This window comes from Theropithecus gelada, chromosome 3, assembly GCF_003255815.1.
Source record: "Theropithecus gelada isolate Dixy chromosome 3, Tgel_1.0, whole genome shotgun sequence".
Lineage (NCBI taxonomy): Eukaryota > Metazoa > Chordata > Mammalia > Primates > Cercopithecidae > Theropithecus > Theropithecus gelada.
The window spans coordinates 68226898-68254184 of record NC_037670.1 but is presented as its reverse complement, the minus strand read 5'-3'; the positions used below and the strand labels follow the sequence as shown (position 1 = coordinate 68254184).

The 27287-nt window shown below is 54.7% G+C and overlaps 1 protein-coding gene across 3 annotated transcripts; it reads left to right on the top strand.

Moving 5' to 3' along the window:
- The first annotated feature begins 984 nt into the window (after positions 1 to 984).
- On the top strand, positions 985 to 22631 carry ZMIZ2 (zinc finger MIZ-type containing 2). Of its 3 annotated transcripts, XM_025379951.1 has the most exons (19): positions 1343 to 1412; positions 9010 to 9121; positions 9212 to 9326; positions 9732 to 9934; positions 10172 to 10355; positions 10641 to 10901; positions 11774 to 11953; positions 12637 to 12714; positions 12911 to 13079; positions 13936 to 14080; positions 14182 to 14392; positions 15334 to 15439; positions 15715 to 15872; positions 17224 to 17291; positions 17746 to 17814; positions 18142 to 18386; positions 18972 to 19141; positions 19229 to 19471; positions 20291 to 22631. In XM_025379951.1, the coding sequence occupies exons 2-19, from the start codon at positions 9072 to 9074 to the stop codon at positions 20396 to 20398; spliced, it is 2763 nt and encodes a 920-aa protein (XP_025235736.1). In that variant the 5' UTR covers positions 1343 to 1412; positions 9010 to 9071; the 3' UTR covers positions 20399 to 22631. The 3 variants fall into 3 exon arrangements, with proteins under 3 accessions (XP_025235739.1, XP_025235736.1, XP_025235738.1); XM_025379954.1 differs by lacking the exons at positions 1343 to 1412; positions 12637 to 12714 and adding an exon at positions 985 to 1052 and having other exon boundaries at positions 9828 to 9934; positions 20291 to 21446; XM_025379953.1 differs by lacking the exon at positions 12637 to 12714.
- Positions 22632 to 27287: the final 4656 nt, after the last annotated feature.

Genomic DNA, 27287 nt, shown 5'->3' with positions numbered 1-27287 from the left:
GTGAGCCAAGATTGCACCACTACACTCCAGACTGGCGACAGAGCGAGACTCCGTCTCAAAAAAAAAAAAAAAAAAAGAAGAAAGAAGGAAATTCTGACACATGCCACAACATGGACGAAAGTGAGGACATTGTGCTAACTGAAGTAAGACAGTCACAAAAAGACATATAATATATGGTTCCACTTACACGCGGTCCTTATAGTAGTCTAATTTAGAGACAAAGTAGAATAGTGAATGCCAAAGGCTGGGAGGAGGAAAGAATGGGGAGCTAGTGTTTACTGGGTATCGAGTTTCCATTTGAGAAGATGAAAAAGTCCTGGAGACGGATGGTGGTTGCATAAGAATGTGAACGTACTTGGTGCCACAGAACTACACTTGAAAACAGTTAAGATGGTAAGTTTTACGTTATGTGTATTTTACCACAATTAAGAACATTTAATTATGGGTAGTTGAGAGAATGTGGTCTTCCTCAACTTACGGTAGGAAAAGTCAAGAATAACTTAAAGGCTGATAATAGCATTTTAGAGGTCGAAACTGATCAGAGAGGCTATTCCATCAGGCTAGACTAGCTCAATAGTGACTTTTTCCAGGAGTAGAACCGCTGGGAAGAGAGAACTGGGCAGTGAGGAAAGCGAACTTGTTCAGTTAAGTTTGATTTTCTGCTTTAACGAGGGGCTTCCTGAGTCCCTTAATAAGATCCCCTCCCAAAAGAGGCACCCTGGGTCTCTGCGTCTCCCAGTCATGTCCCCGCCCGCCGGGCCAGAGCAATGGACTCTCAGGAGGCAGGGGAGGCACGGACGAGGCGGGTGGGGGAAGGGCGAGGACTCACTCTTCCTTTCCTCCTCCGCCGGGGCCCTCCCTGATCCCTGGCCCCGCCCCGGCTCCCTGGCTCCGCCTCCTCCTCCCGACCCCGCCCCGACACCTTGGCCCCACCGCCCACTCGGCTCCGCCCCGGCGTCCTGGCCCCGCCTCCGCCGCCCGGCTCCGCCCCGCTCCTGGCGGACTGCGAGCAGGAAGCGCGCGGTGGCTCTGCCGACGCCGCGTTTGGAAAGGTGTGGAGGGGGCTGGGGGCGCAAGTCGCGATCAGGCTGCGTCTCCTGCCCGCCCAGCCACCTGCGGCCCTGGCCCCACCCCGCCGCTTTGGGCCGCTCAGGTTCGCGGCCGCCCCCGCCCCGAGCGCCGGCTCGGGGCTCCGCTGCTCTGGCCTGGGAGGCGGGGCCGGCTGCGCGGCGTCATGCATATGCATGAACGGCGCGGCGGCGGCTCCATTGTGCCCTCGGAGCGGGCGGCGGCGCGATGGCGCGGGTGGCGGCGGCCCCGGGGCGGCGGGCGGCGCGGAGGGCGGGCTGAGCGCATGGAGCGGCGCGGGCCGGGGGCCGCCACGGCGAGGGGCCGGGCCAGGCCGGGCGGAGGTGAGCGGGGCCCTGGGGGTGGCCCCTGGCAACGCCGCCCGCGGGCAGGTGCGGGCCGGCGGGGGCGGGCAGGTGCGGCAGGTGCGGGCCGGCAGGTGCGGGCGGGCAGGTGTAGCCAGTCGCCCGGGGCGCCCCAGTTTGGTTGCGGCGCCGCGGTAGGGTTCGCAGCCGGGCTGGGGCTGAAGGCTCTGCCGCCCACCTGCCGGCACCTGCCACGCGTGCGTGGTGGTCTTGGGCAGGCTCGGCCCCGTGGGCGTCAGGGTCGTCCAGCCCTCCCCTGAGTCTTTGTTGGAGGCTGGCCGAGGGGTGTAAGCGGCGCTCGGGGTTCTCCTGAGCGATGAAGGCTGGCCGGGCCTTCGCTCCAACCTGATCGTTCCTGGCTCTGGGGCCAGGCAGTCTCACCTACATGGTACGCCCCTCCGCTCCCACTTACGTGCCCACCAACAGGGCAATGTGGGGGCCCGCTGAGGCCGTCACCTGCTCGCGGAGGAGCTGTTCCGCTCCTGGGCTGAACGACGCTGAGCTGCCAGCCCCCAGCTGGCAGTTTTGATGAGGACACCCCTTTGCAAACTGGACATACTGAAGCTCAGGCGTGAGGATGCCCTGCTCCCCTGAGGTGCCTTGTCTTCCCTAGTGCCAGGTGTCCTTCACCGCGGCACCCCCACCCGGTGCCTTGTTTACCCCTCCACCTACCCTGTCTCTCCTCCCATTCCCTGGACCCTCTACCCTGCAGTGTTCTGCCTCTCCTTCTCCCTAGGGTACCCTCTTTCCAGTATTACAGAACATCCATGGTGGTGTCTTTAATTTGTGTCATCGCAGATTTCACAGGGACACACATAGAACATGTGACTTGGTCTGAGACCGTGGTGATTATGGATAGGATGGACACAGACTCACCACCAAGTTCTGGCAAGCTAGAACCGGAGGGCATCCCTTGATGCTTAGTGAAACAGGAGAAGTGAAGGAATCTTAACTTTCAGGGGTACTGACCCTTGAATGGCCCTTGTCATGCCCAGGGGGTAGTTACAAGCTGGAAGTGTAAATGAGGAGAACAAGCAGATGACAGTTGCCGGTGTAGATTTCTGAAGGACAGGCCTAAGATGTTTGGGGAGCATGTTGATTATTGGGATTGAGCTCCCAAGGGCTGATGAGATGAAGGTGGTCATGTGTCCTCAGTCCTAGGATGCCACCAGATACCCATCTTAACACATTGTAAACTGATGCCAGGTTAAGGTTGTCCCTTCAGCTGTTCACTGAAACGTCTCATGCCTGGGCCATTGCTTATTCCTGGACTTTTTGATGAACCCCGCATCCTGCCTTAGCCCCACGCTTAGGCAGTTTAGTACTGTGGCCTTACAGGTAGAGGGGGCAGGACTTTCAGCTACCTGTACATGTGAGCACCCCACTTTTTGCTACTAGGGACCCCGCTCCTGCCCCATTCCAGAGCCATCATTTCTTCAAGACCCTTTGACTCCATTGTCACCCAGGTTGGATCCTGACCCTGCAGTCTTGGAGACAGTGAGACCTGATTTGTGACCTATTGAGAAGGGTTGCTTGCCACAGGGCCCACTTGCTGGTCCTGCTCCTAACTGACTAGGCAGGCAGAGAGGTGGCATGGAACAAGGCTCAGGAGGCCAACCAGGAGACTTGGGGGTGCAGCTACTCTGGGACACTTGGGGAAGAGAGGTCTGGGTAGTGAGTTGTGTAGCTCTGTCTAGAGGAAGATGTGATCTGACCCCCAGAAAGCCTTGTGGCCCTCTAGACTGACCTTGTCCATCTTTCAAGGGGTCCTAGCTTCCAGTTGGAGTTAGTTTACAAGGAAAGTGCCAGGCACTAAGACTCTTGGTGGGCATGGGCCTTGCCTGATCTGGAATCCAGATTCCAGGCTCCGGGCTGTTCCCAGCCCAGACTCAGAGCCAGGAGATGGGAGGAGGATCTGCACACACACAATGTAGAAACGCTTCCCTATGATCAGGGGCAGAGGGTCAAGGATACCAGACCTGGAGACTGGAAGTCTTTCTAAAGAGACTGTCCTCAGAGAGGAGACCAGAGGCATGAGTTCGGGTCGGCAGGAAATCCCCCTGTGCAGTGAAGAGTAAGCTCAGAGGGAACTGGAAATTGTGGTCTCTGTCCACAGCAGAGAAGCATCAGGGGTGGAATTCCCCAGGCCCATGTGACATAGGAGCCTGCTGTGGGCTCCTCCCCTCCCTGTACCTGCCCTGTGCCACCTTCTCCCCAGCTCACTCCATTTCCTAGATCTGAGGCTCTCAAACTATAGTTCCTGGACTAGCAGCAGCAGTAGCTGCAAACTTGTTAGAAATTACAGGCTTAGGCCCCAGCCCAGCCTACTGACTTCAGGTGGAGCTAGGCAGCCTGTCATCACCAGCTGCAAGCTGGTTTTGATGTGCTGTAGTTGAGGAGCTGCTGCCCTAGGTGACCTAAAATGAGGCAGTTCTGCACGGAGTGCTGCCTGCACTTTGAGGCCTTTGACCAGGGGCGGGGGAAGGAGGCACCTCTGCTTGCCTGCCAGATTCCCTCCCTGCGCTTCTTGGGACAGCAAAGTGGCCAGGCCAACCCAACCAGCTTTCCAGTAGGGAAGGATTGTCACAGCAGTTCTGCGGATACAGAAGGCTGGTGGTAGCAGTTGTATTGTAATTAAACTTCTTATTTTGAAATTATTGGCTGGACACGGTGGTGCACATCTCTCAATCCCAGCACTTTGGGAGGCAGAGGTGGGTGGATCACTTGAGGTCAAGAGTTCAAGACCAGCCTGGCCATCGTGGGGAACCCTCATCTCCACTAAAAATACAAAATTAGCCAGGCATGGTGGTGCACACCTGTAGTCCAGTTACTTGGGAGGCTGAGGCAGGAGAATCACTTGAACCTGGGAGGCGGAGGTTGCAGTGAGCAGCCTGGGTGACCGAGCAAGATTCCATCTCATAAAAAAGAAATGAAAGATTCATGTGCATTATAAGAAATGACACAGAGAGATTCATTCTATCCTTTACCCAGTTTCCCCCAATGGTAACAGCTTGGAAAACTTTAGTGCAACATTGCACCAGGACACTACATTGATACAGTAAAGAGGTTACACCTGTTGCCTTTTTTTTTTTTTTTGAGACAGAGTTTCACCCTTGTTGCCCAGGCAACAATGGACCTGGCTCCATTGCCAGTGAACATGAACCCCATGAAACCTGCCCTGCCCCCCGCGCCACACCCGTGAGTGTGGGCTCCTCTGCCCACCCCTCAGGCCCTGGGGTTGGGGGTGTCATTTCTGGACCCAGGCCTCAGTGCAATCGGCTCACTGTGATTGGCTCACTGCAGCCTCCACCTCCCGGGTCCAAGTGATCCTCCTGCTTCAGCCTCCTGAGTAGCTGGGATTACAGGCCACCACGTCCAGTTAGTTTTTGTATTTTTAGTAGAGACAGAGTTTCACCATGTTGGTCAGGCTGGTCTCAAACTCCTGACCTTAGGTGATCCACCTGCCTTGCCCTCCCAAAGTGCTGGAATTACAGGCGTGAGCTACCACACCCAGCCTTTTTTGTTTTGTTTTTTGAGCCAGAGTCTTGCTCTGTCGCCCAGACTGGAGTGCAATGGCATGATCTCAGCTCACTACAACCTCTGCCTCCTGGCTTCGAACGATTCTCCTGCCTCAACGTCCCAGGTTGCTGGGATTACAGGCACCTGCCACTACACCCGGCTAATTCTTACATTTTTAGTAGAGATGGGGTTTCACCATGTTGGCCAGGCTGGTCTCGAACTCCTGACCTCAAATGATCCACCTGCCTCAGCCTCCCAAAGTGCTGGGATTACAGGTGTGAGCCACCACACCCAGCCTGTTGCCTTCTTATATTCACGCCCACCTTCCTCCTGCCAAAATTATAGAAATGGAGAAGATATTAGTACCTTTAGTACCTTTCTCCTTTACCCCCACATTTAACCCCTGGCAATCACCAACCTGTTCTCCATTTCCCTAATTTTGGTGTGTCAAGAATGCTAAATAAAGGAGTCATACACCACGTAGCCTCTTGGAATTGGCTTTTTCCACTCAGCATTAATTCTCTGGAGATTCATCCAGGTTGTTGCGTATATCAGTAGTTCATACCTTTATATTGCATCCCGGCTATGGATGTACCACTGTTGATTTAACTATTCATCCACTGAAGGACATCTGGGCTGTTTCCATTTTATGGCTATTACAAATAAAGCAGTTGTAAACATTTGTGTACAGGTTTTTATGTGAACATAAGTTTTCATTTCTCTGAGATAAATGCATACAAGTGCAGTTGCTGGGTCATAGTAGGGTAGCTGCTTGCTTAGTTCCATATGATACGGCCAGACTGTTTTCCAGAGTGGCTGTACATTTTACATTCCCACTAGTAATGTGTGAGAGATCCAGTTTCTCCTTGCCAGCATTTAGTGATGTCACTATTTTTTATTTTAGCCATTCTGATGGATGTATAGTGGTATCTCACTGTGGTTTTAATTTGCATTTCCCCACTGACTGGTGATGCTGAGCATCTTTTCATATGCTTATTTGCCATCTGTATATTCTCTGGCAAAGTGTCTTTTTATGTTTTTTGCTTATTTTCTAATTGGAGTTTTTTATTTTAATTTTTTTTTTTTAGTTTTGAGAATTCTTTTTTTTTTTCCAGTCATCGTTCACTCTGTCTTCCAGGCTGGAGTACAGTGGCATGATCATGTCTCACTCCAGCCTGCACCTTCTGGGGTCAAGTGGTCCCCCACTGTAGCCTCCTGAGAAGCTGGCACTACAGGTGCATGCCACCACGCCCAGCTGATTTTTAAATTTCTTGAGGAGACAGGGGTCTCACTATGTTGCCCAGGCTGGTCTTGAACTCCTGGGCTCAAGCAGTCCTCCTGCCTCAGCCTCCCAAAGTGCTGGGATTATAAAGAGTGAGCCACTGTGCCTGGCCAAGAATTCTTTATATGTTCTAGATACTAGTCCTTTGTTGGATATGCAGCTTGCAAATATTTATCCTGGCCTATATCTTACCTTTTCATCCTCTTAGCAGGGCCTTTCACGAAGGAAAAATTTTAATTTTGATGAAGTCCAGTTTATCGGTTTTTTTCTTTTATGGATCATGCCTTTGGTATCAGGTCTAAGAACTCTTTGGCCTAGATCGCAAAGATTTTCTCCTATGTATTTTTCTGAACATTTTATAGATTTATGTTTTACAGTTAAATCTAGAAACCATTTTGAGTTACTTTTTGTGTAAGGTGTGAAGTTGAGGTGTTTTGTTTGTTGTTTTGATGCCGGGTTGCTCCACTGTCCCAGCACCATTGGCTGGAAAGGCTGTCCTTCATCCTTTGAATTCCTCTTGCACCTTTGTCAGACATCGTTTGGGCCTATTTGTGCAGATCAGTTTCAGACTCTCTGATCTCACCTATTAGCCCATGGTTCTGTTCCCCTGTTGGTACCACACAGTTTTGATTACCATATCTATATTCTAAGTCCTAAAGTCTGTGTATGGCTGCTCAAGGCCCCACCCAGCAGCTCTGGGGAGGAGTTTCTGGCTATTGGCAGGTTCCTCTGTCCCCCAACATCAGTATTCCTGAGTCACGCTGTGGGACTGGGATTGCCACCCCTACCTTGCCTGGCTGGGCCATCTCAGCTTCCAGGCCTGTTCTTGCCCAGAGTCCAGGTGCCTAGAGCCTTCTGGAGCCATCAGCCCCTGGTTTTCCTCACCCCTACTTCCTGGGCAGGACTTGGACTGGGGGAGCAAGGGGAGGAGCATATGGGCCAGGAATCAAGTCTTGCCTGCTCTGAGGGTGTGAGGAAGTCCAAACCACCGCCCTCTCCCTCTTCCCTAAGTGCTACCCCCTAGCTCGGTGGTGGGTGGTGGGAAGATCCAGTGAAAGGCCACATGCTTAGACTCCCCAGGCAGAGCTTAGCTCTATGTCTCACCTGCTCTGGGGCCCTGGGCACACAGCTTGCCCTCAGAATCTCCAGGTCTATATTTTGAGGGGTGAGGCTGTTCCTACCTCCATTGGTGAGGCCCTCGGTCAGCACAAGAAATGGCAGCCTAGATGAATGCGGGGCCACCCTCTCCTGGGGCACAGAGAGGTCATGTGAGTGCTGCGATGGCAGGATGGCACCAGTAGTCAGCACACCTCAGGTGGCATGTCTGTGTGTGTGGCAGCCTTGCAGGCCCTAAAAGGGAGTGATATCCAAGGCGAGCATGCCTGGGGACTCCTGAGGAACAGCTGAAACGGGTACTCACACACCCACTGCTTGGCCTGTGCTGCAGCCAGTGTTCCTCTGTGGATAGCCCAGGCAGGCAGAGGTGGATGTGGCAGGTGGTCCTGGGAGTGTCAGGACCCAGGGTAGTGCCAGTGAGGGCCCTTCAGGGACAGTCCAGGGGCAGGGCCCCAGGGGATGTCTGGGCCTGCTTTGGTAAGGGGCTTGCTTGTGGCAGTGTTGGAAGGCGTGGCACTCGGAAGCAGCCTGAAGGTGTGGTCACTTCCGTGGCTTGTTTACTAAATGGGAGAGCAAACTTAGCATGGCACGTAGAAGTCCCATGGTGCCAGCACTGTGGTCCTGCAAGTGTCCTGCTGCATCTTCCCTGACACACCCCCTCTGCTGCCCTGTCCTGGGCACCAGGTCCCTGGTATCCACTCAGCCCCATCTTGCAGAGTCGCTTCAGTGTCCCCCCAGCCCCTTGCTTAGAAACACTGGCCAAGTCGCAGTCCCTGCCAGGTCTGTGGGTACCCACCCTCCATCTATTGTGCTGTGTGTCTCTGCCCTCTCCTGGGGGTGTCATGGATGCGCCAGTGGGTCTGCGCGCCTGGCCCCTATGACCATATCAGCCTCAGGCAGCCCCCACTTGGTGGAATCTGGGTCAGTTCTGAGGTCCCCTGGCCTGGAGCCCTTCTGCTACCCTAAGGAGGGCCCTCTTGTTGGGAGGGGCTGCTAGCCAGGGCCCGGGTTACTGGTCCCATACCCCATTTCAGCAGGCATCCTGCATGTCCCTCCCCAAGGCCAAGATGGAGGGTTGTTGGTTGACCACTGCACTCCTGTGATCACCGCACCCCTGCACTCTCCTCCTTGGCTTTCTCAGCCCCTGGCCTCCAGAACCGACTATGCCCCTACCTGGGCTACTCAGGGTAGGCAAGACCTTGAGCAGGACCTCACGCTGACTGGCCCTCTGTCCTTCACCCCAGGGCCTTCTGAGGGTTCCTGGCTACCGGCTCCTCTCTAAACCCCAGTTTCTACGGGGTAGCTAGGATTGTCCCTGGCTTTATATGGATAGCCAGGCCTTGGTGTGGGCGGGAGAGTGGGGAAAGTGTTTGGAATCAGGAAGTCCATCTCTAGGGTTGATCCAGGGACTCCGGGCGGCAGGGCCTGGGTCAGAAAGGGTTCATGCTGGCCTCCAGTCTGGGTTTGTGGGGGCAGAGCCTCACCAGAGTGGGTGGGGTGGGCCAGTATTAGGCTCCTCCACTGCCTTGCCTGCCATCAGAGCCCAGGGGTCCCTTATTGAGAAAGAGGTGGGGCCTGCTGGCACCGGGGTCCCTCCACCCTGCCGAAAGGGTCTCCTGGCTGCATCTCAGCTAATATCCCTTCCTTCCTGTCGGGCAGCCAGAGCAACTGAGTTCCAGATAAACACTGTCAGACCCGGCCTATAGGCTGCTCCATTGCCAATGAACTCCATGAACCCCATGAAACCTGCCCTGCCCCCTGCGCCACACGGGTGAGTGTGGGCTCCTCTGCCCACCCCTCAGGCCCTGGGATTGGGGGTGTCATTTCTGGACCCAGGCCTCAGCAGCCTCTCTCCCTGCAGTGATGGTTCATTCGCATATGAGTCTGTGCCTTGGCAACAAAGCGCCACTCAGCCGGCTGGATCGCTGTCCGTGGTCACTACTGTGTGGGGAGTTGGCAACGCGACACAGAGCCAGGTAAGCACCCACTGGGGCCCCATCCCCGAGCAGACAGAGCCTCCCAGCGCTTGGCAGTGCTTAGTGCCTCCTCAGAGCTCTGAGAGACGAAGAGGCTGAGAGGTGAGGACAGAGAGGCTGAGGCATGACATGAGAATGGGGCCTCCTGAGTCTCCTAAGTCTTTGGACACTGGTTCTCTTTCCACGCCTGGTGTGGGATTTTCTTCTCCTGTCTTCACCTAGCCTTTACAAAATGCCCCAACCTACCTGTGGACAGCTGCTTTCACTGCTTCCCGTGCTATACCCCGTCCCCTCCACCGCTCCCCCAATCCGCTTGCCAGGCCTCTTGGTTTCTAGCACTTTGGAACTGCTGCATGAAGCACATTGTTTGGCTGGTTCCCTTTGGTGATTCCTGCTTCCTCATAGGTTTTGGGGAACCCTATGGGCCCTGCAGGGAGTCCCTCTGGCGGCTCCATGATGCCTGGTGTGGCAGGGGGCAGCTCCGCCTTGACCTCCCCACAGTGCCTGGGACAGCAGGCGTTTGCTGAAGGCGGCGCCAACAAGGGCTACGTGCAGCAAGGCGTGTACAGCCGCGGCGGCTACCCTGGGGCCCCCGGCTTCACCACTGGGTAAGCAGGTCCCCTCACCTGGCAGGTATGCTAGGAGCCATCAACTTGGCAGGCACCTCAGAACTGTGGCGCTGATCAGCTGGACGTTCCCTCTCTGCTTCCTGCCAGCTCCGACAGCTGTAGTGGAGGGTCTAGAAAGAATGGGCTCCCCCTGAGTGCTGCATGCCTCTGGGCTAAGCACGGTCCTGGCCCTCATGAGCCCACACAGAGAGTGTGGCAATCCTGTGTCTCCTGCAGGTATGCAGGCGGCCCCGGGGGCCTGGGCCTCCCCTCACATGCTGCAAGACCCTCCACTGACTTCACACAAGCGGCAGCTGCTGCGGCTGTGGCTGCTGCGGCAGCCACTGCCACCGCCACAGCCACAGCCACCGTGGCTGCTCTCCAAGAGAAGCAGAGCCAGGAGCTGAGCCAGTATGGAGCGGTGAGTCCCCCTCAGCAGCTCCTCCCACGTGGCAGCCAGCCTGAGGGCCTGGGAGGAGGTACTCAGCCAGACAGTGGGCTCCAGGGACAAGCACGGAATATGCCAGGGCTCACGAGGCCAGTAAAAGAGAGATGTGAGGAAAGGAGTGAGGGTCTGAGGGGAGAGGTTTCTGGGGTGTCCTGTGAAAGGGTATGGTGCCCACATGGGTGGATGGGTGGGTGGTATGCCTATCTTTTAGAACCCTTTGTGTGTGGGACCTGGACCATTCTTTTTTTCTCTTCCTAGATGGGGGCCGGACAGTCTTTTAACAGCCAGTTTCTGCAGCATGGAGGTCCCCGGGGGCCTGGTGTCCCCACTGGCATGAACCCTACTGGCATGGGAGGGGTGATGGGCCCCTCTGGCCTCTCCCCCATGGCTATGAACCCCACCCGGGCAGCAGGAATGACGCCCTTGTATGCAGGGCAGCGCCTGCCCCAACATGGGTATCCTGGGCCTCCCCAGGCCCAGCCACTGCCCCGACAGGGGGTCAAGAGAACCTACTCTGAGGTGAGTGTCCAGGTCACCTAGTTTGGGACCTTGGGTACCAACTCCCTCACCCAGGCACTCTTTAGAGCTGTGGTAAAGAGCAGGCTTCTGGCTGGGCGTGGTGGCTCATGCCTATAGTCCCTGCACTTTGGGAGACCAAGGAGAGTGAATCCCTTGAGCTCAGGAGTTTGAGACCAGCCTGGGCAACATGGCGAAACCCTGCCTCTACAAAAATTAGCTTAGTGTGGTGGCATGTACCTGTAGTCACAGCTCCTTGGGAGGCAGAGGTGGGAGGATTGCCTGAACCCAGAAAGTTGAGGGTGCAGTGAGCTGTGATCGCTCCCCTACACTTCAGGCTGGGCAACAGGAGTGAGACCTTGTTTAAAAATAAAAAATAAAAAAAAAAAAGAGCAAAAGCCAGGCCTTGTGGCTTATGCCTGTAATCCCAGCACTTTGGGAGGCTGAGGCAGGTGAATCACTTGAGGTCAGGAGTTTGAGACCAGCCTGGCCAGTGTGGTAAAACCCCCATCTCTACTAATAATACAAAAAATTAGCTGGGCATGATGGCGTGCACCTGTAATCCCAGCTACTTGGGAGGCTGAGGCAGGAGAATCGCTCAAACCCGGGAGGTGGAGGCTGCAGTGAGCCAAGATTGCACCACTGCACTTCAGCCTGGGCGACAGAGTGAGACTATCTCAAATTTGAAAAAAAAAAAAAAACAGACTTCTGCATGTGAGAAATGCCTGTGCCTGACAGTGTCACAGCAGGATCTTCAAGGGGACCAGGAAATCTCCATTCCCCCAACCCTGCCACACATGAGACTCTGCTTTCCTTCTGGAACCAGCTCCCCTGATGCCTCTTTTCTCCCCTCGGGCATTTTGCCTCTTGTTCAGGTGTATCCAGGGCAGCAGTATCTGCAAGGAGGCCAGTACGCACCCAGCACCGCCCAGTTTGCGCCCAGCCCTGGGCAGCCCCCTGCCCCCTCCCCTTCCTACCCTGGGCACAGGCTGCCCCTGCAGCAGGGCATGAGCCAGTCCCTGTCTGTGCCCGGCCCCACGGGACTGCACTACAAGGTAGGGCAGGCTCCTCTAGGCCCTGTGCCGGGCTCCATGCTGAGTGCTGTGGGACAGGGGACCTTGGGGCAGTCCTGTCCTCAAGAGTGACAGGGTGGCTAAAGGGGCCAGCAGGGTGTGTAGGTCCATGTGTGCTCATGGACCACAGCTCTACAGGAGATGGGAGATGGGGGGTGGGGGGGTCCTGACCAGTGGAGGAGCAGCTCCCGGGGTTTGGGATCCACTTCCGAAAGGACCCTTTACAAGATTAATGTATCTCAGGGGTATCCAGTGCGGGGAGCAGCAGGCAGGCACCCAAGACATTTGAATGTCCTTTATGGAAAAGTGTCCTCATTCCTTCTGCTTGCTGCAGAGAACTCCAGTGAGAGGATGAGCCCTCGCTGCTGGCCACGCACCCTTTCTGGGTACATGGGCAGAGTGCACCTCCCTGGGAGCCTGGGTGCGCCGGGTGGTGCAGCTGGGGGGAGGAGAGGAGGAGGGCTTAGTGTGCCTTTATCTTTTCAGCCCCTCCGACCTGTTTGATCATTTTCCTCTGTGGCTATGATTGCTTTAAGTAGTGTTACTTGTAGATTATTTGGAAAAATACAAGAGAGTGTAAAGAAGACCATGTGTGGTGGGCTTCTAGGGTCAGGTCCAGGGGGCCCCGCTAGAGCCCCAGGTGCATGCAGTTTTCTCTCCTGCAGCCCACAGAGCAGTTCAACGGGCAGGGCGCCAGCTTCAACGGGGGCAGCGTCAGCTACAGCCAGCCTGGCCTGAGTGGGGTAGGGGGCCTGGCTGGGCGGATGGGCCGGGAGGCTCACAGGGTGGGCATATGGAGAGAGGGCGACCGGGCAGGCACCCCTGGGGCTGCCTCCTGTCCACCTCTGTTACCATGGTTTACAGTGGGTGCTCCATGAACAGATTCCACTCCCATCCACCCTGGCATTCTGCCTTGACTGTTTGTGCTCAACCCTACAGCCTACCCGTTCCATCCCGGGCTATCCCAGTTCCCCACTGCCAGGGAACCCCACGCCACCCATGACCCCAAGCAGCAGCGTCCCTTACATGTCACCAAGCCAAGAGGTCAAGTCTCCCTTCCTGCCTGATCTCAAGCCCAACCTCAACTCCTTGCACTCATCGCCTTCTGGTAAGTCTGTCCACTCTTGGGACAATGGGGTGACAAGGCCAGGGTGGGTATGGGGGAATCACAGGACTCCAAAGAGTCCTGTAGGATCTTGGGGGACAGGGGGTGGCTGCCATATCCCTAAGAAAAGGGCTGGGTGCGGTGGCTCACACTTGTAATCCCAGCACCTTGGGAGGCTGAGCACAAGAGTTCAGGGTTACAGTGAGTATGATCTTGCCACTGCACTTCAACCTGGGTGACAAAGCAAGACCCTGTCTTTAAAAAAAAAAAAAAAGGCCAAGGATTCCATCTTCTTAAAGACAAGTCGCTTAGTGCCAAGCCTTCACCTTTTTGTTCTGTTTGTGGGTTTCTTTGCAAAGGAGGCTGTGGCTCTTCTCTCTAGAAAAATACCCCTGTGCACAAAATGTTGTATATAATTTCAGGGGATTTATGAACCCCCCGAAGCCCATTCCAGGGAGACCACAGCAGCAGAAGTTGGGGTCGTAGAACTCTAAACGGAGCTGTAGGGCAATTGCAGGTGGCCCTCACACACCTTGGCCTCCTAGTCTCTCTGAAAGCACTGGAAACAGCTTCTGTCTGGATTGGGGACATGTTCCCCTATTATGGTTTAGGGGACTTTGGGCTGGGCTGCCGAGGCAGGAGACAAAAGAGAACATCACGACCAAATGCCCAGGCCTCAGGAGAGATGCTGCCCATGGCCCCAGCCCCAGGGCACCACTCAGGCCTGCCAAGCAATGCCTGACAGGAGGGGCTCCCTTCGCCAAGGGGAAGGTGACTGGGAAGCCGCTGCCCTCCTTGAGTGGCACAAGATGCTCGGGCTGGGGCAGCCCAGCTCACAGCCAGTGGCCTCTGCTTCCAGGAAGTGGGCCTTGTGACGAGTTGCGGCTGACCTTCCCTGTGCGTGATGGGGTGGTCCTGGAGCCCTTCCGCCTGCAGCACAACCTGGCTGTGAGCAACCACGTCTTCCAGCTGCGAGACTCAGTCTACAAGACCCTGATGCTGAGGTGAGCTCCGCCTGGCCCCCACCTGACCCCCACGTGGTTCTGTTCCTCCTCCCACACTCTCAGGGCCCGTTTTCTGGGTGTCCACCCATCTTCCTAAGCAGGCCTGACCTGGAGTTGCAGTTCAAGTGCTACCACCACGAGGACCGGCAGATGAACACCAACTGGCCAGCCTCGGTGCAGGTCAGCGTCAATGCCACGCCGCTCACCATCGAGCGCGGCGACAACAAGACCTCACACAAGCCACTCTACCTGAAGCACGTGTGTCAGCCAGGCCGCAACACCATCCAGATCACCGTCACCGCCTGCTGCTGCGTGCGTGTCCTGCGGTGCCGTGGGGGCGGTGCCATGGGGGCGGTGCCATGGGGTGGGGCGGGGTGTGGGCGGGGCCTGGCCCAGCGGCACAGTGGGAGCAGAGCCAGGACCTGGGCGGGCCGCCGCCTCCTGCTGTTTTGCTGCCTGCTGCTTGCTGTCTGCTGTAGCATGTGTGCCCCCTTGGGGGATGGAGAGCAGGCCATGGGGGCTTTATTATTTCAGAAAAATGCGTTGCTTCTCCTTGTTACTGCCTTGTATTTCCATTTTAATCTGTCATCCTTGCCCTTTAGGAAAGCGATTCAGTAATACACCCTAGCTGTTTTCCAGTTAGAATAAATTGACTAGATTTGATGGTCACATTAATTATGTAAGAGAAACCAGGCTGTGCAGAAAGCTCATGGAGCTCGGAGTCCCCAGCTGATCAAGCATTACCAGTTCTAGCAAGCATCAGAGTCACCCTTGGGCTAGAGGAGAAAGGCACGGCTTATGAGTGCACTAGTCAGCCTGGGCATGAGGGCCTTGGGGACGGGGTGGCCACACACCGCAAATTTATGGGATGTGGCAGATGTCAACACAGACCCAGCATCTGTGACTGGATGTGTGAGCAGGGGGGACGTTCAAGGGGACTTGAGTTGATTCTCTTGATGGAGAGGTGGTGACTGGGTGATGATTAGACAGGCAGGATGCCCAGCACAGCTGCAGAGATGGGTACAAGTGTGGGCAGGGTGCTGAGGCCAGGAAAGGCAGCTGGATGGGGCCAAGCCACTGAGGAATGTTGCTGGCTGACCCTCCACCCCCAGCCCACCCTGCCCTCAGCCTTGTCCCTCCCCCACCTGGCAGCCCCTGACACACACTCCCCTGCACACCCTTTACCTGGCCAGGGTGGCCCCTGGCCCAATTCTCCCCAACGACACCAACAACATCCTCCCGTTGTTTTGCAGTCCCACCTCTTCGTGCTGCAGCTAGTGCACCGCCCGTCCGTCCGCTCAGTGCTGCAGGGCCTCCTCAAAAAGCGCCTCCTGCCTGCCGAGCACTGCATCACCAAGAGTGAGTGGCCCCTGCCCTTCAGCTGCCAGGCAGCCATCCGCACTCTATGTGGCCCATGCCCAAGCCAAACAATCCTCCTTGCGGGCACCTCCTCATGCCACACCAGGTCATCTCCTTGGACAGGTGGCTCTGCAGTAGGGGCAGTGGTTAGCTCCAGGTGGCCCCTCAGAGTTGTCAGTGGGTCAGTGAGTGGGTCCCTGCCTAGTTGGTATCCCCATTCACACCTCCCCATCTTGAGGACCCTTTACTCAAGTCCATTACCTTGTTGATGTCAGTAAAGCGGAACTTCAGCAGTGGCACCATCCCTGGCACCCCTGGGCCCAACGGAGAGGACGGGGTGGAGCAGACAGCTATCAAGGTGTCCCTGAAGTGCCCCATCACCTTCCGCAGGATCCAGCTCCCCGCCCGAGGTCATGACTGTCGCCACATACAGGTAGGTGGTTACTGCAGAACCTTGGCGGAATTTGCTGCTGCTAAAATATCTTGAGTCAATACATCAGTGTCATTCTCTGGACAGACATGAACTCCTAGTGCCTTGGCTGTCAGGCTGACAGGACAGGCCTCCCCCGTCAAGGAGGCAGGTGGGCCTGGCTCCCCCAAGACTAGGCTATTTTTTCTTCCAAATATAATTATCATTTTACTAACTTTTTTACTGCCTGCTTCATTATGGGTCCAAGTTTTTTTATTTATTTATTTATTTTTATTTATTTATTGTTTTTGAGATGTACTCCCACTCTGTCGCCCAGGCTGGAGTGCAGTGGCGCGATCCCGGCTCACTGCAAGCTCCGCCTCCCAGGTCCACGCCATTCTCGTGCCTCAGCCTCCTGAGTAGCTGGGACTACAGGCCCCTGCCACCACGCCTGGTTAATTTTTTGTATTTTTTTTTAGTAGAGACGGGGTTTCACCATCTTAGCCAGGATGGTCTTGATCTCCTGACCTCATGATCCACCTGCCTCAGCCTCCCAAAGTGCTGGGATTACAGGCGGGAGCCACTGCATCCGGCCAAGAGTTCACGTTTTGAAAGGCATAAGGTTGCAGGGTCCAGTCTTCCTGCCCTACCAGCAAGGGTGACTATCGTTAGCGTGTCTGTCTTTGCAGAAATACTGTGGGTATGGACAAATAGACGCACAGCGCACTGTCTCTGTAGTTACGTAGTGGTCCCTATTGCACAAACTGCTCTGTGCTGTCATTTTTCTTCTTGTAATACCATGTTCTGAGGCCGGGTGCGGTGACTCATGCCTGTAATCCCAGCACTTTGGGAGGCCAAGGCGGGTGGATCACGAGGTAAGGAGTTCGAGACCAGCCTGGCCAGCATGGTGAAACCCTGTCTCTACTAAAAATGTAAAAATTAGCTGGGGCATGGTGTGTGCCTGTAATCCCAGCTACTCAGGAGGCTGAGGTAGGAGAATCGCTTGAACCCGGGAGGCAGAAGTTGCAGTGAGCTGAGATCGAGCCACTGCACTCCAGCCTGGGTGACAGAGCGAGACTCTCTTTCAAAACAAAACAAAACAAACAAAAACACCATGTTCTGGAAGTGGGTCCTAGTCAGCACAGCTGCCCGATTCTTGCTTTGGCCACATGGCATTCCAGTCCCAGTGAGAGCTGTTTGGGCTGTTCCCAACCTTGATCCATTAGAATGATGGTGCAGGGAAAACCTGGTAAATGAAGTATCTCAGATATGCATGTAAATAAGTCACACATTCCTGAAAATGGATTGCAGAGTGACCAGGTCTTCCCTGTCCTGCCCACAATGAGAAACTGATATTCTCCCCATCTCTCTGTAGTGCTTTGACCTGGAGTCATACCTGCAGCTCAACTGTGAGCGGGGGACTTGGAGGTGTCCTGTGTGCAAGTGAGTCTCAGATGCAATGTGTGATGGGGGAGGGGCTGGTGCTTTTAGAGGCTTTCATGGGTGAAACCTCCAGTGGCATCATCAAAGACACAAGCCTGGTGGGAGAAGTCGCCACATGGACTGGGATTGTGCAGCTCAGTGCAGAGAGCTCGTATAGGGTGGCCTTACGCAGGGTCATCTCATGCAGTCATCTTGTGCAGAGTCACTTCATACAGGGTCACCACATGCACAGGATCACCTCTTATTATCACCTCACACGAGGGTCAGTCATACAGGGTCACCTTGTACTGTCATCTCACACAGGGTCAGCTCACACAGAGTTACCTTGTTCAGTTGCCTCACATAGGATTGCCTCATCCTGGGTCACAGCTGACAGGGCTGAGAAATGACAGGGCCTGTGCCCAGGACAAGGTTGTGTAAGGTCTCTAAGCTGTGTCCCTTTTTTTCCCCACAGCAAGACAGCTTTGCTGGAGGGCCTGGAGGTGGACCAGTACATGCTGGGCATCCTGATTTACATTCAGAAGTAAGCATCCTTTTCCTGTGATCCCTGCATCTGTGGCCACTGGAGGGCAGCCCCAGGACGTGTAGGGGGATGTCCCTTGCCAAGTGCAGCCTTCCAGCCTCTTTCCAGCATGGAGCAGGCTGCATTCCAGGCCAGAGACAGCGTGTGTGTCCTACCTGAGTGTTGGTGCTGGGCCCAGCGTCCTGCTGGGCGTGGAAGGTGCTGGGTGGCAGCAAGCATTTGAGGGGGGGAAACTGCCTGAAAACTTAGCCCAGGGCTGGGAGGGGCAGTGGGTACCGGGTCAGCAGCAGGCCAGGAGGTAACTATTCCCCACATGTCCCTGCCCAGCTCTGACTATGAGGAGATCACCATCGACCCCACATGCAGCTGGAAGCCAGTGCCCGTGAAGCCTGACATGCACATCAAGGAGGAGCCGGACGGGCCGGCACTGAAGCGCTGCCGCACCGTGAGCCCCGCCCACGTGCTCATGCCCAGCGTGATGGAGATGATCGCCGCCCTGGGCCCCGGCGCTGCCCCCTTTGCCCCCCTGCAGCCCCCCTCAGTCCCTGCCCCCAGCGACTACCCTGGCCAGGGTAAGTACAGCAGGCTAGCCTTGAACCTCAGATGACCCTGGGCATATGGCCCCTCTCCCCAAATCAGTCTCCTCACCTGCAAGAATGTGGCTATGCAGGCTGCACACCTAGGTTATCAGTGTTTCCACACAAAACATGCCATGGGGCACCTCCCGCTCCTCCCATCTCAGGGACGTGGCGGTGAAGGCATAGTCTCGGCTATGGTCCTAGGAAACAGACAGTGGGGCTTCCACCCTTCCTTCCCCCTGTTTGGAGTAAGGGGCTCTTGGCTGGAACACCTCCACAGACTGGCCCCATCTGGGGCCCCCTCTGGGACCCACCTCACACGCGTGGTGCGTGCGTTTGTGGCTGCTCCCATTCCTATAATCTCCGAGACCTTCACTCCTAGGAATGTCCCAAGGCCAATTCCCTTGGCAGCAATGAGAAGAAATGCCCTTTTCCAAATAGCGACTTCTGCAAAACCCGCTGTTGTTTGTGGGTGAGCACTGCAAGTCCCACCCATGCCACAGCAAGCCTCCCTCCTGGCCCCTCTGCCAGCGGTAGCCTTCCCCAGCCCTCACCCAGGCCCCAACTCTCCTCTTGCAGGTTCCAGCTTCCTGGGGCCTGGAACTTTCCCTGAGTCCTTCCCGCCCACCACGCCCAGCACCCCAAACCTTGCTGAGTTTACCCCGGGGCCACCCCCCATCTCCTACCAGTCTGACATTCCCAGCAGCCTCCTGACTCCAGAGAAATCTACCGCCTGCCTACCAGGCCAGGTCAGTGCCATGCCGAGAGGCCAAGGGGGCCTGTCTCCCCCGGGAAGCCCCTGAGCTGTTTTAACAAGTTCTTCTCTGTGTCTTCAGATGGCACCAGCAGGTCACCTGGACCCCACTCACAATCCTGGGACACCAGGACTACACACCTCCAACCTTGGTGCCCCTCCAGGTCCCCAGCTGCACCATTCAAACCCTCCCTCAGCGTCCCGGCAGTCCTTGGGCCAAGCGAGCTTAGGGCCCACGGGTGAACTGGCCTTCAGTCCTGCCACAGGCGTGATGGGGCCCCCCAGCATGTCTGGAGCTGGGGAGGCCCCGGAACCAGCTCTGGACGTGAGTACCAGGCCCCATGCCAGGGAGTGCGTGGGAGCCAGGGCTAGAGGTGGTGTGTCTGTTGTCCCTGGGTTCCGAGTGTGTTGTGGAAGGGAAGACAGTGACCCCTCAGAGAGCCGGTCAGATGAGATCAACTAAATGCAGCTTTTGTTCACGAGTCAGATACCTGGAGTAGCTGTGGGTGGGATGCGATGTACCACATTTGTGTTCATGAGGGGCCTGGATGCCATACGGGCGACGCAGAGTCCTCAGAGGAGACTGTGCTGGAAGCTGACAGCGCGGTCCTTTGAGTCAGATTTCATCTGTCCATTTGCTCAGTAGCCCTGGGCCTTGACTCACAGGTAGAATGGGAGTGCACACTCTACATGGAAGACAGGACTGACTGTCCCTGGACCATAATAGAAACTCATTGAAGTTCAACATGAAAAAAGTTAGGAAGAACAGCTCCAAGCAGAAAATCCTAGGGGCGTGGAATTCCACCACCAGCATTCACCTTGGGGAATCACGGTGGGGATCCCCATGCAGGCCGGTGCACAGAGAATGTGTGGAGTGGCTGTGCTCCCTCACATCCCGTTTCCTGGTGGTATTGAACAGCATGTTGCGAGCTGTTCTGGCCTCAGCAGCCTTGCAGGGAGGTCCCGGGGGTGGCGTGTGCCTCCTTGAGCACATGCAGGCCTATAGTGGGGCCCCGCACCCAGCCTGTGTGTGGGGAGGGGCTGCTCAGCATCCCCACTGCACCTGGATGGGATGTGGTGACAGGATGGTCACTCAGGTGTGGCCAGTGACCAAAGCTGCTAACATAGTTCACTTTGTCCTCAGCTGCTCCCAGAACTGACCAACCCTGATGAGCTACTATCCTACTTGGGACCGCCCGACCTCCCCACAAACAACAATGACGACCTGCTCTCTCTGTTTGAGAACAACTGATCCTGTGTTTACCCCAGGCCCGGCGGGGACACGCTCACAGATGTCACCACAGCCCTGCCCTTCATGCCCAGCCCCCTGAGACACCCGGTGGTCTCTCCCAAACCTCCCCCAAAACACACCTGGAGCCAGAGCCTTCTGCCGCCAGCCCTGTGCTCGATTGGAGGGGCTCCCAGCCCGGCAGCCCTCGCCACCTCCCTCTACCAAGCCTGCTGCTGCAGAACGGTTTTTGCTGAGGTGCCCCTGCCCAGCCCTCTCCAGCCTTGTCCACGCACACCTCACACCCCTGGTCTCACAGCCTCACACCTTGTCCTTCCACCCCTGCCTGCCCCCGCCCAGCCTGCTTCTTGTCCAGCATTGATCCTTCTGTTTCAACAACTCCTCCACTGGGCAGAGCTGGGCATCTGGCGGGGCTGGCTCTGTCCCCTGCGCCTTTGGCTCCAGTGGTCCCTGTGCCTGGCAGTCCAGCTCTTGGAACCTCGCTGAATGGCAGCCTCTTGGGGGCCTGGAGCTCTGGCAGCCCAGCCGTGTGTCGTGTCGGGTTCCTCTCCCCACCCCAGCTTCAGGCAGAATCCTCGGGGTGGGGGAGCTACAAAGCACAACAATGTACATAGTGTAGAAACACTAACAGCTGGGAAAGGGGAGCCAGCTGTCCAGCCAGCATGTTCCTGTTGTACAGCCCGGTCTCCCTGTGCACTCTGCTCCTTCCCATGTGCAGACAGATCAGGGAGGAACCTCCAGTGGGTGGGGGACAATGAGCTTCGGCCCGGCCGAGGGGGGTGGGTGGGCTCTCAGATTCAGCTCTGTGTAAAGATTCTCTAGCAGGCTGCGCTCCCAAGTTCCCTGTTTCTGTGAAAGTGAAGAATTAGTACAGCTGTGTTTTTTAAAGCCACCTCTCCGTCTCCACCCCATGGTTCCACACCCAGGTGGGGAGGAGGAAGCCACTGCATCTGTTGGCTCAGGGCCCCAGCCTGTGCGAGCAGGGCGCCCGGGCTGTTGTGTCTCCTGTCTGTGCCGATCTCTATTAAAGGACTCCCTCTTGGTGGGCCTGGCCGAGTCCCTCCTTCATGCTCCCAGGGACTATTTTCTCCCCTGTAAGCCAGCGACCTGCCTAAAGCTTGGGCCTCTGTGCCTGCAAAGCCTGTGCAGGCTCTGGGGGCCGGGTCGACCTTCTAGTGGCTTTTGGGACCCCAGGTTGAGCTCTGGATGTTCCAAGCTAAGGCTCAGCTATTCCCGCCCCATAGTAAATTTCCTTTTCCCTGGAATTTTCCAAGTTGGCTTCAGCTGAAGAGCTATTTTGTGAAGCGTTCCAGGCTTGCCCAGGAGAGACATTTGCCACTATGTCACCTTATCTGGGCTTGCCCTGGGGCACTGAGCCAGCTGTTTGGCAGTCCCAGCCCAGCCAGGGGCTCCTTCTCAGCTCTTGTCCCTGGGAGGCCTCTGCTTGTCACTTACCAGAGATTGCAGAGGTGTGTCCTGCCTACCATCTGCCTGTCCAGCTTGGTGGGGGTCTGGGTCACCCTTTCCTCCTGTCCTGGGCCCCATCCTTGAGGGCCTTCCCAGCCAGCCAGCAGGAGAGGCAAGAACTGGGGGAACATGGGAACCTAGGGGAGGAGGGGAGCTCTGGGCATCCTCAGGCTGGCAGCCAAGGCCTGCCCCTTGAGGCACTAGAGGAGGGCATCTGTCTGTGGGAGCCCAGAGGCTGCAGGGAGGAGAAGGAGGGAGGTGTCTGGTGTGAGCATTGTTCCTGCAACATTTGGGACCACACAGGTGGGCTTCCTTGTTTCCTGACAAAGTCTCTGTTTCCAGCTCTTCTGCCCTCTCTGGACGAGGGAACAGAAGTGGAGGAAACAAAAGAAGCAGCAGTGCACACACTCCTGGTGCCGGGTGTGGAGACAGCCCAGTGCTGTCCCACTCAGCCATGGCCTGATCCAGGCCGCGGGCCCTGCTTTCTTGGGTGTCAAACAACTGTGTCCTGAACATCTGATGCACCACCTGCCCTGCCTGTTGCAAACGTGATGCTCCTGGATGGAGTGGAGAAACCGGAAGACTGGGACAAGCAAAAGACTGCAAACAACCCAGAAGCCCATCCTCAGAAGGCTGGAGAAATGATAGAGGAATGCGTGGGCACCGTGGCCCTGTGCTCCGTCACGAACACATCTCAGAAACAACGTGGGGTGAAAAAGCAAGACAGTTCATACAGTATGATGCCAGTTTTATAAATGTCAAAACCAAATACGTATGGGATTCATACCCAGGTGCTAAAGTCACCAAGGAGGGCAGGGAGTCAGCACGACACAGTGCTCACCCATGGGGAGGGGACGGGGCCGCGCTCAGGGAAGAGCAGAGATGCTGGAGGTTCTGAACCTCAGGGTCAGTGGTGGCTTCGTGGGTTTCACTTTATTGTACTTTCTGTGTCACATATTTTCTTGTGTATGTGCCAAGTATTGCATAAAAACCAAAAGGCTGACCGGACCTAACAACGCTCCACCCAACAGCAGCAGAACACAAGTTCCTAAGTGCACAGCGAATATCCTCCAGGACAGACCACATGTTAGTGTACAAAGCAAGTCCCAGTAAATTAGAGAGTGGAATCCTGCAAACTACCTTCTCCAATCACGATAGAATAAAACCGGAAATCTATACCAGAAGGAAAATGAAAATTCACACATACATAGAAATTGAACACACTTTTTAACAAAGAGTCAAAGGAGAAATCACTAGGAAAATTAGAAAATAGAGATGGATAAAAATACAACATACCAGAACTTAAGGAATGAGGCAAAAACTGCTCTGAGGGAAGTTTATAGCTGCAAATGCCAACATTTTAAAAGAAGCGACATCTTGGCTGGGTGTGGTGGCTCACATCTGTAATCCCAGCACTTTGGGAGGCTGTGTCAGGCAGATTACCTGAGGTCAGGAGTTTGAGAACAACCTGGCCAACATGGTGAAACCCTGTCTCTACTGAAAATACAAAAATTAGCCAGGCGTGGTGGTTCACACCTATAATCCCAGCTACTCATGAGGCTGAGGCAGGAAAATCACTTGAACCCAGGAGGCAGAAGTTGCAGTGAGCTGAGATCACGCCATTGCACTCCAGCCTGGGCAACAGAGTAAGACTCTGTCTCAAAAAAAATATTCCTAGAAAGATACAAATGACCAAAACTGTCCCAGCAAAAACAGAAAATCTGAACAGGGCCAGGCGCAGTGGCTCACACCTGTGATCCCAGCACTTGGGGAGAACTAATGAGGTAGGAGGATGGCCTGAGGCCAGGAGTTCGAGACCAGCCTGGGCAACAGAGACCCTGCCTCTACAAAAACTTTAAAAATAAATTGGGTGTGATGGCATGTGCCTGAAGCCCCAGCTACTTGGGAGGCTGAAGCAGGAGGATAGCTAGAGCCCAGGAGTTCAAAGCTGCAATGACCTATGACGACATCACTGCACTCCAGCCAGGATTGAGGCAGAGACAGAGACCTTACCTCCAAAAAAGAAGAAAAATGAAAATACCTGAACCAACCTAAAACACATAGGTAGAACCAGTCATCAAAAGCTTCCCAACAAAGAAAAGCTCAGGACCAGATGGTGAATTCTACCAAACACTAAAGAATGGACATAAATCCCCAAATTCTCCCAAACATTGCAGAGGAAAAAACACTTCCTAACTCTCCCAACTCATGTGAGGGGTCAGCTTCGCTCCCTTCAGTCCCTCCCACTCTGCCCCAGCTCCCTCCAGTGGCCCTCCCCAGCAGGCAGTGGCCCCCACCTCTGCCCCATGTAACTGTACCCACTGTGGGTCTCCTCCTTGCCACCCTTCCAACCTTCCAGGCTTTGGTAGCCATTGAGACAGCCCATCCTGCCTGCCCTGGATGGGAGGGCAAGACATGACTGGCTCTGGATGGCCTGTCACCCAAGTTGCTTCAAAGAGAAGCCAGGGACATCAGTGCAGTCGGATGCACAGTGCAGTAGGTTTTGGTAAGTGCACATGCTTGTGTACCTGCCCTTCGAAACCTGACAGGAGAGACCAGCCCACACCCCACCCCAGGTCATCACTGTTCTGGCCCCTGTCACCAGAGATTAATTTTGCCCTTTCTGAAACTTTATGTCAGTGAATATTAGAGTGTGCCCTACTGTTAACTGGTCCTTAAAGTTTCTATGTTTATTTTCTTTTTTTTAAGATGGAGTCTTGTTCTGTCACCCAGGCTGGAGTGCAGTGGCATGATCTCGGCTCACTGCAACCTCTGCCTCCCGGGTTCAAGCGATTCTCCTGCCTTAGCCTCCTGAGTGGCTGGGATTACAGCCTTGAGCCATTACACCTGGCTAATTGTAATTTTAGTAGAGATGGGGTTTCACCATGTTGGTCAGGCTGGTCTCGAACTCCTGACCTCATGATCCACCTGCCTCGGTCTCCCAAAGTGCTGGGATTACAGGTGTGAGCCACCATGCCTGGCCTTTTTATTTTCATTTTACTGTATATTGTTCTTGTTCATTCTCTCAGTTACCACCTAGAAGGGAGGATTAATGGGTACCCTTCCCCAACGTCCTATACCCCAGCTCTTCTCTGACCAAGTCTTGAACTCTTTCATGGTACATTAGCCAGGACTCGTTAGGTTGCAAGTGATGGTGACCAATTCAAACCATCTAAGAAAGGAAGGGGCTCAAAATAGCAGTCCTGAAAGGGCCCCAGATGCAGCTGGACATGAATAGGCATCCTTTCAGGATGACCTCTTGGCCTCTGTGTGTGTTTCACCCTCAACCAGCTGCTTCTGTGAACTTGAGATCCAAGCTCAGGAGCCTCACTTCTCATTAATTCACCCCAGAAAAGAGGTGATGATCGCTATCCTTCTGGTTCCAAGTTTAAAATCCCAGGGATGGGCTCTGGTTGACTCAACCAGGTAGGGACCCACCCACACAGAGTGGGGTCAGGAGCACTGCCCAAAAGAAGGGAAGTAGTTATCACAAGAGGGAGTACAGAAGGCCTCCCATTGCCTTGGGATGCAGCCCTTGCCTGCTCCCAGTAGTCTCCATATTACCCAGTTCCTGCCCATCTACCTTCTGGGTCAGGCTTCGGCTGAGATGTCATTCCCGGGGGAACCCTCTGCTTCCAGGACAAGTCAGGGCCTCCTCCTGAAGTCTCAATTCACTTTGTGGACTGCCTTTCATGGTTCCCATCATAGCCGATCAGTTAAACAGTGCTGTGATTGTTCTTCCCACTTTTTATTTATTTATTTTTTAGAGATGGCGGGGGGGGGTGTCACTCTGTCACCAGGTGGAGTGCAGTGGTACAATCACAGCTCACTGCAGGCTTGACCTCCTGGGCATAAGCACTCCTCTCATCTCAGCCTCCCGAGCAGCTAGGGCCACAGGCTTACACCACCACGCCCGGCTAATTTTTTTTTTTTTAAGCCGAGTCTCACTCTGTCGCCCAGGCTGGAGTGCAGTGACGCGATCTTGGCTCACTGTAACCTCCACCTCCTGGATTCAAGCGATTCTCCTGCCTCAGCCTCCCGAGTAGCCGGGATTACAGGCGTTTGCCACCAAGCCCAACTAATTTTTGTATTTTTAGTAGAGATGGGGTTTCACCATGTTGGCCAGGCTGGTTACGAACTCCTGACCTCAAGTGATCCCGCCGCCTACGCCTTCCAAAGTGCTGGGATTACAGGAGTGAGCCACTGCGCCCGGCCCCGGCCCCACACTATTTATTTTAATAAAGTTAAAAAGTAATGCAATGGTAAGTGCAGTGGCTCACACCTGTGCAGTGACTCACACCTGTAATCCCAGCACTTTGTGAAGTAAAGGCAGGAGGATCGCCTAAATCCAGAAGTTCAAGATCAGCTTGGACAACAAAGTGAGACCCTGTCTCTACAAAAAAATTTTTTTAATTAGCCAGGTATGGTGGAGCACACCTGTGTAGTCCCAGCTACTTGGGAGGCTGAGAAGGGATGATCACTTGAGCCCGGGAGTTTGAGGCTGCAGGGAGCTATCTTGGTGCCACTACACTCTAGCCTGGGTGACAGAGCAAGACTCAAAAAAACAACAAAAATAAAAATAAATTTAAAAGAATAGTGCAGTGAGCACCCACATAACCTTGAGATTCACCAATCTGTCTCTAAAAAACCAAAATAAAAATAAAATTAAAAGAATAGTGCGGTGAGCACCCACATAACCTTGAGATTCACCAATTGTTAACATCTTGCCACATTTGCTCACATGCTCGCTCTCTCTCCATATGTCTATTTTTATATGCACACACCTTTTTTTTTTTGTTGCCAACTTTGGAAAGTAAGTTGCAGACAAAATAAATACTTCATCTCTAAATACTTCTGTATGCATGTTGGAAAAAAATTTAACTTTTATTTTTCCTTTTTTTTTTTCTGAGACAATTTCTTGCTCTGTCACCCAGGTAGGGGTGCAGGGGTGCACTCACAGCTCACTGAAGCCCCCACCTCAATCCTCCTACCTCAGCCTACCAAGTAGCTGGGACTCCAGGCACATGCCCCCACACCTGGCTATTTTGTGTGTGTGTGTGTGTGTGTGTGTGTGTGAAGACAGAGTTTCACGCTACTGCCCAGGATGGTCTCGAACTTCCGGGTTCAAGCAATCTGCTCACCTCAGCCTCCCAAAGTGCTGGGATCACAGACTTGAACCACCATATCCAGCCAGCACGTTTTCATATGTAACCACATTACCATTGTCACAGCTCAGAAAATTAACAATACTACCATCCCTTGGTATCCATGGGGGATTAGTTCCAGGACCTCCTGTGGATACCAAAATACACAAATGCTCAAGTCCTGTATATAAAGTGCCATAGAATTTCCATATCTTTCTCTATGCCTTATTTACATTTTTTCTTTTATTTTCTTTTTTTTTTTTTTTTTTTTTTTTTTTTTT

What these genes read in the sequence shown, in the direction of transcription:
- ZMIZ2 (XM_025379951.1), top strand. Translation starts at nt 9,072, where the DNA reads ATGAACTCCATGAACCCCATGAAACCTGCCCTGCCCCCTGCGCCACAC. An exon ending in CCGTCACCGCCTGCTGCTGC is followed by an intron (nt 14,393 to 15,333) that starts GTGCGTGTCCTG and finishes GTTGTTTTGCAG; the next exon opens with TCCCACCTCTTCGTGCTGCA. An exon ending in ATCCTGATTTACATTCAGAA is followed by an intron (nt 17,815 to 18,141) that starts GTAAGCATCCTT and finishes GTCCCTGCCCAG; the next exon opens with CTCTGACTATGAGGAGATCA.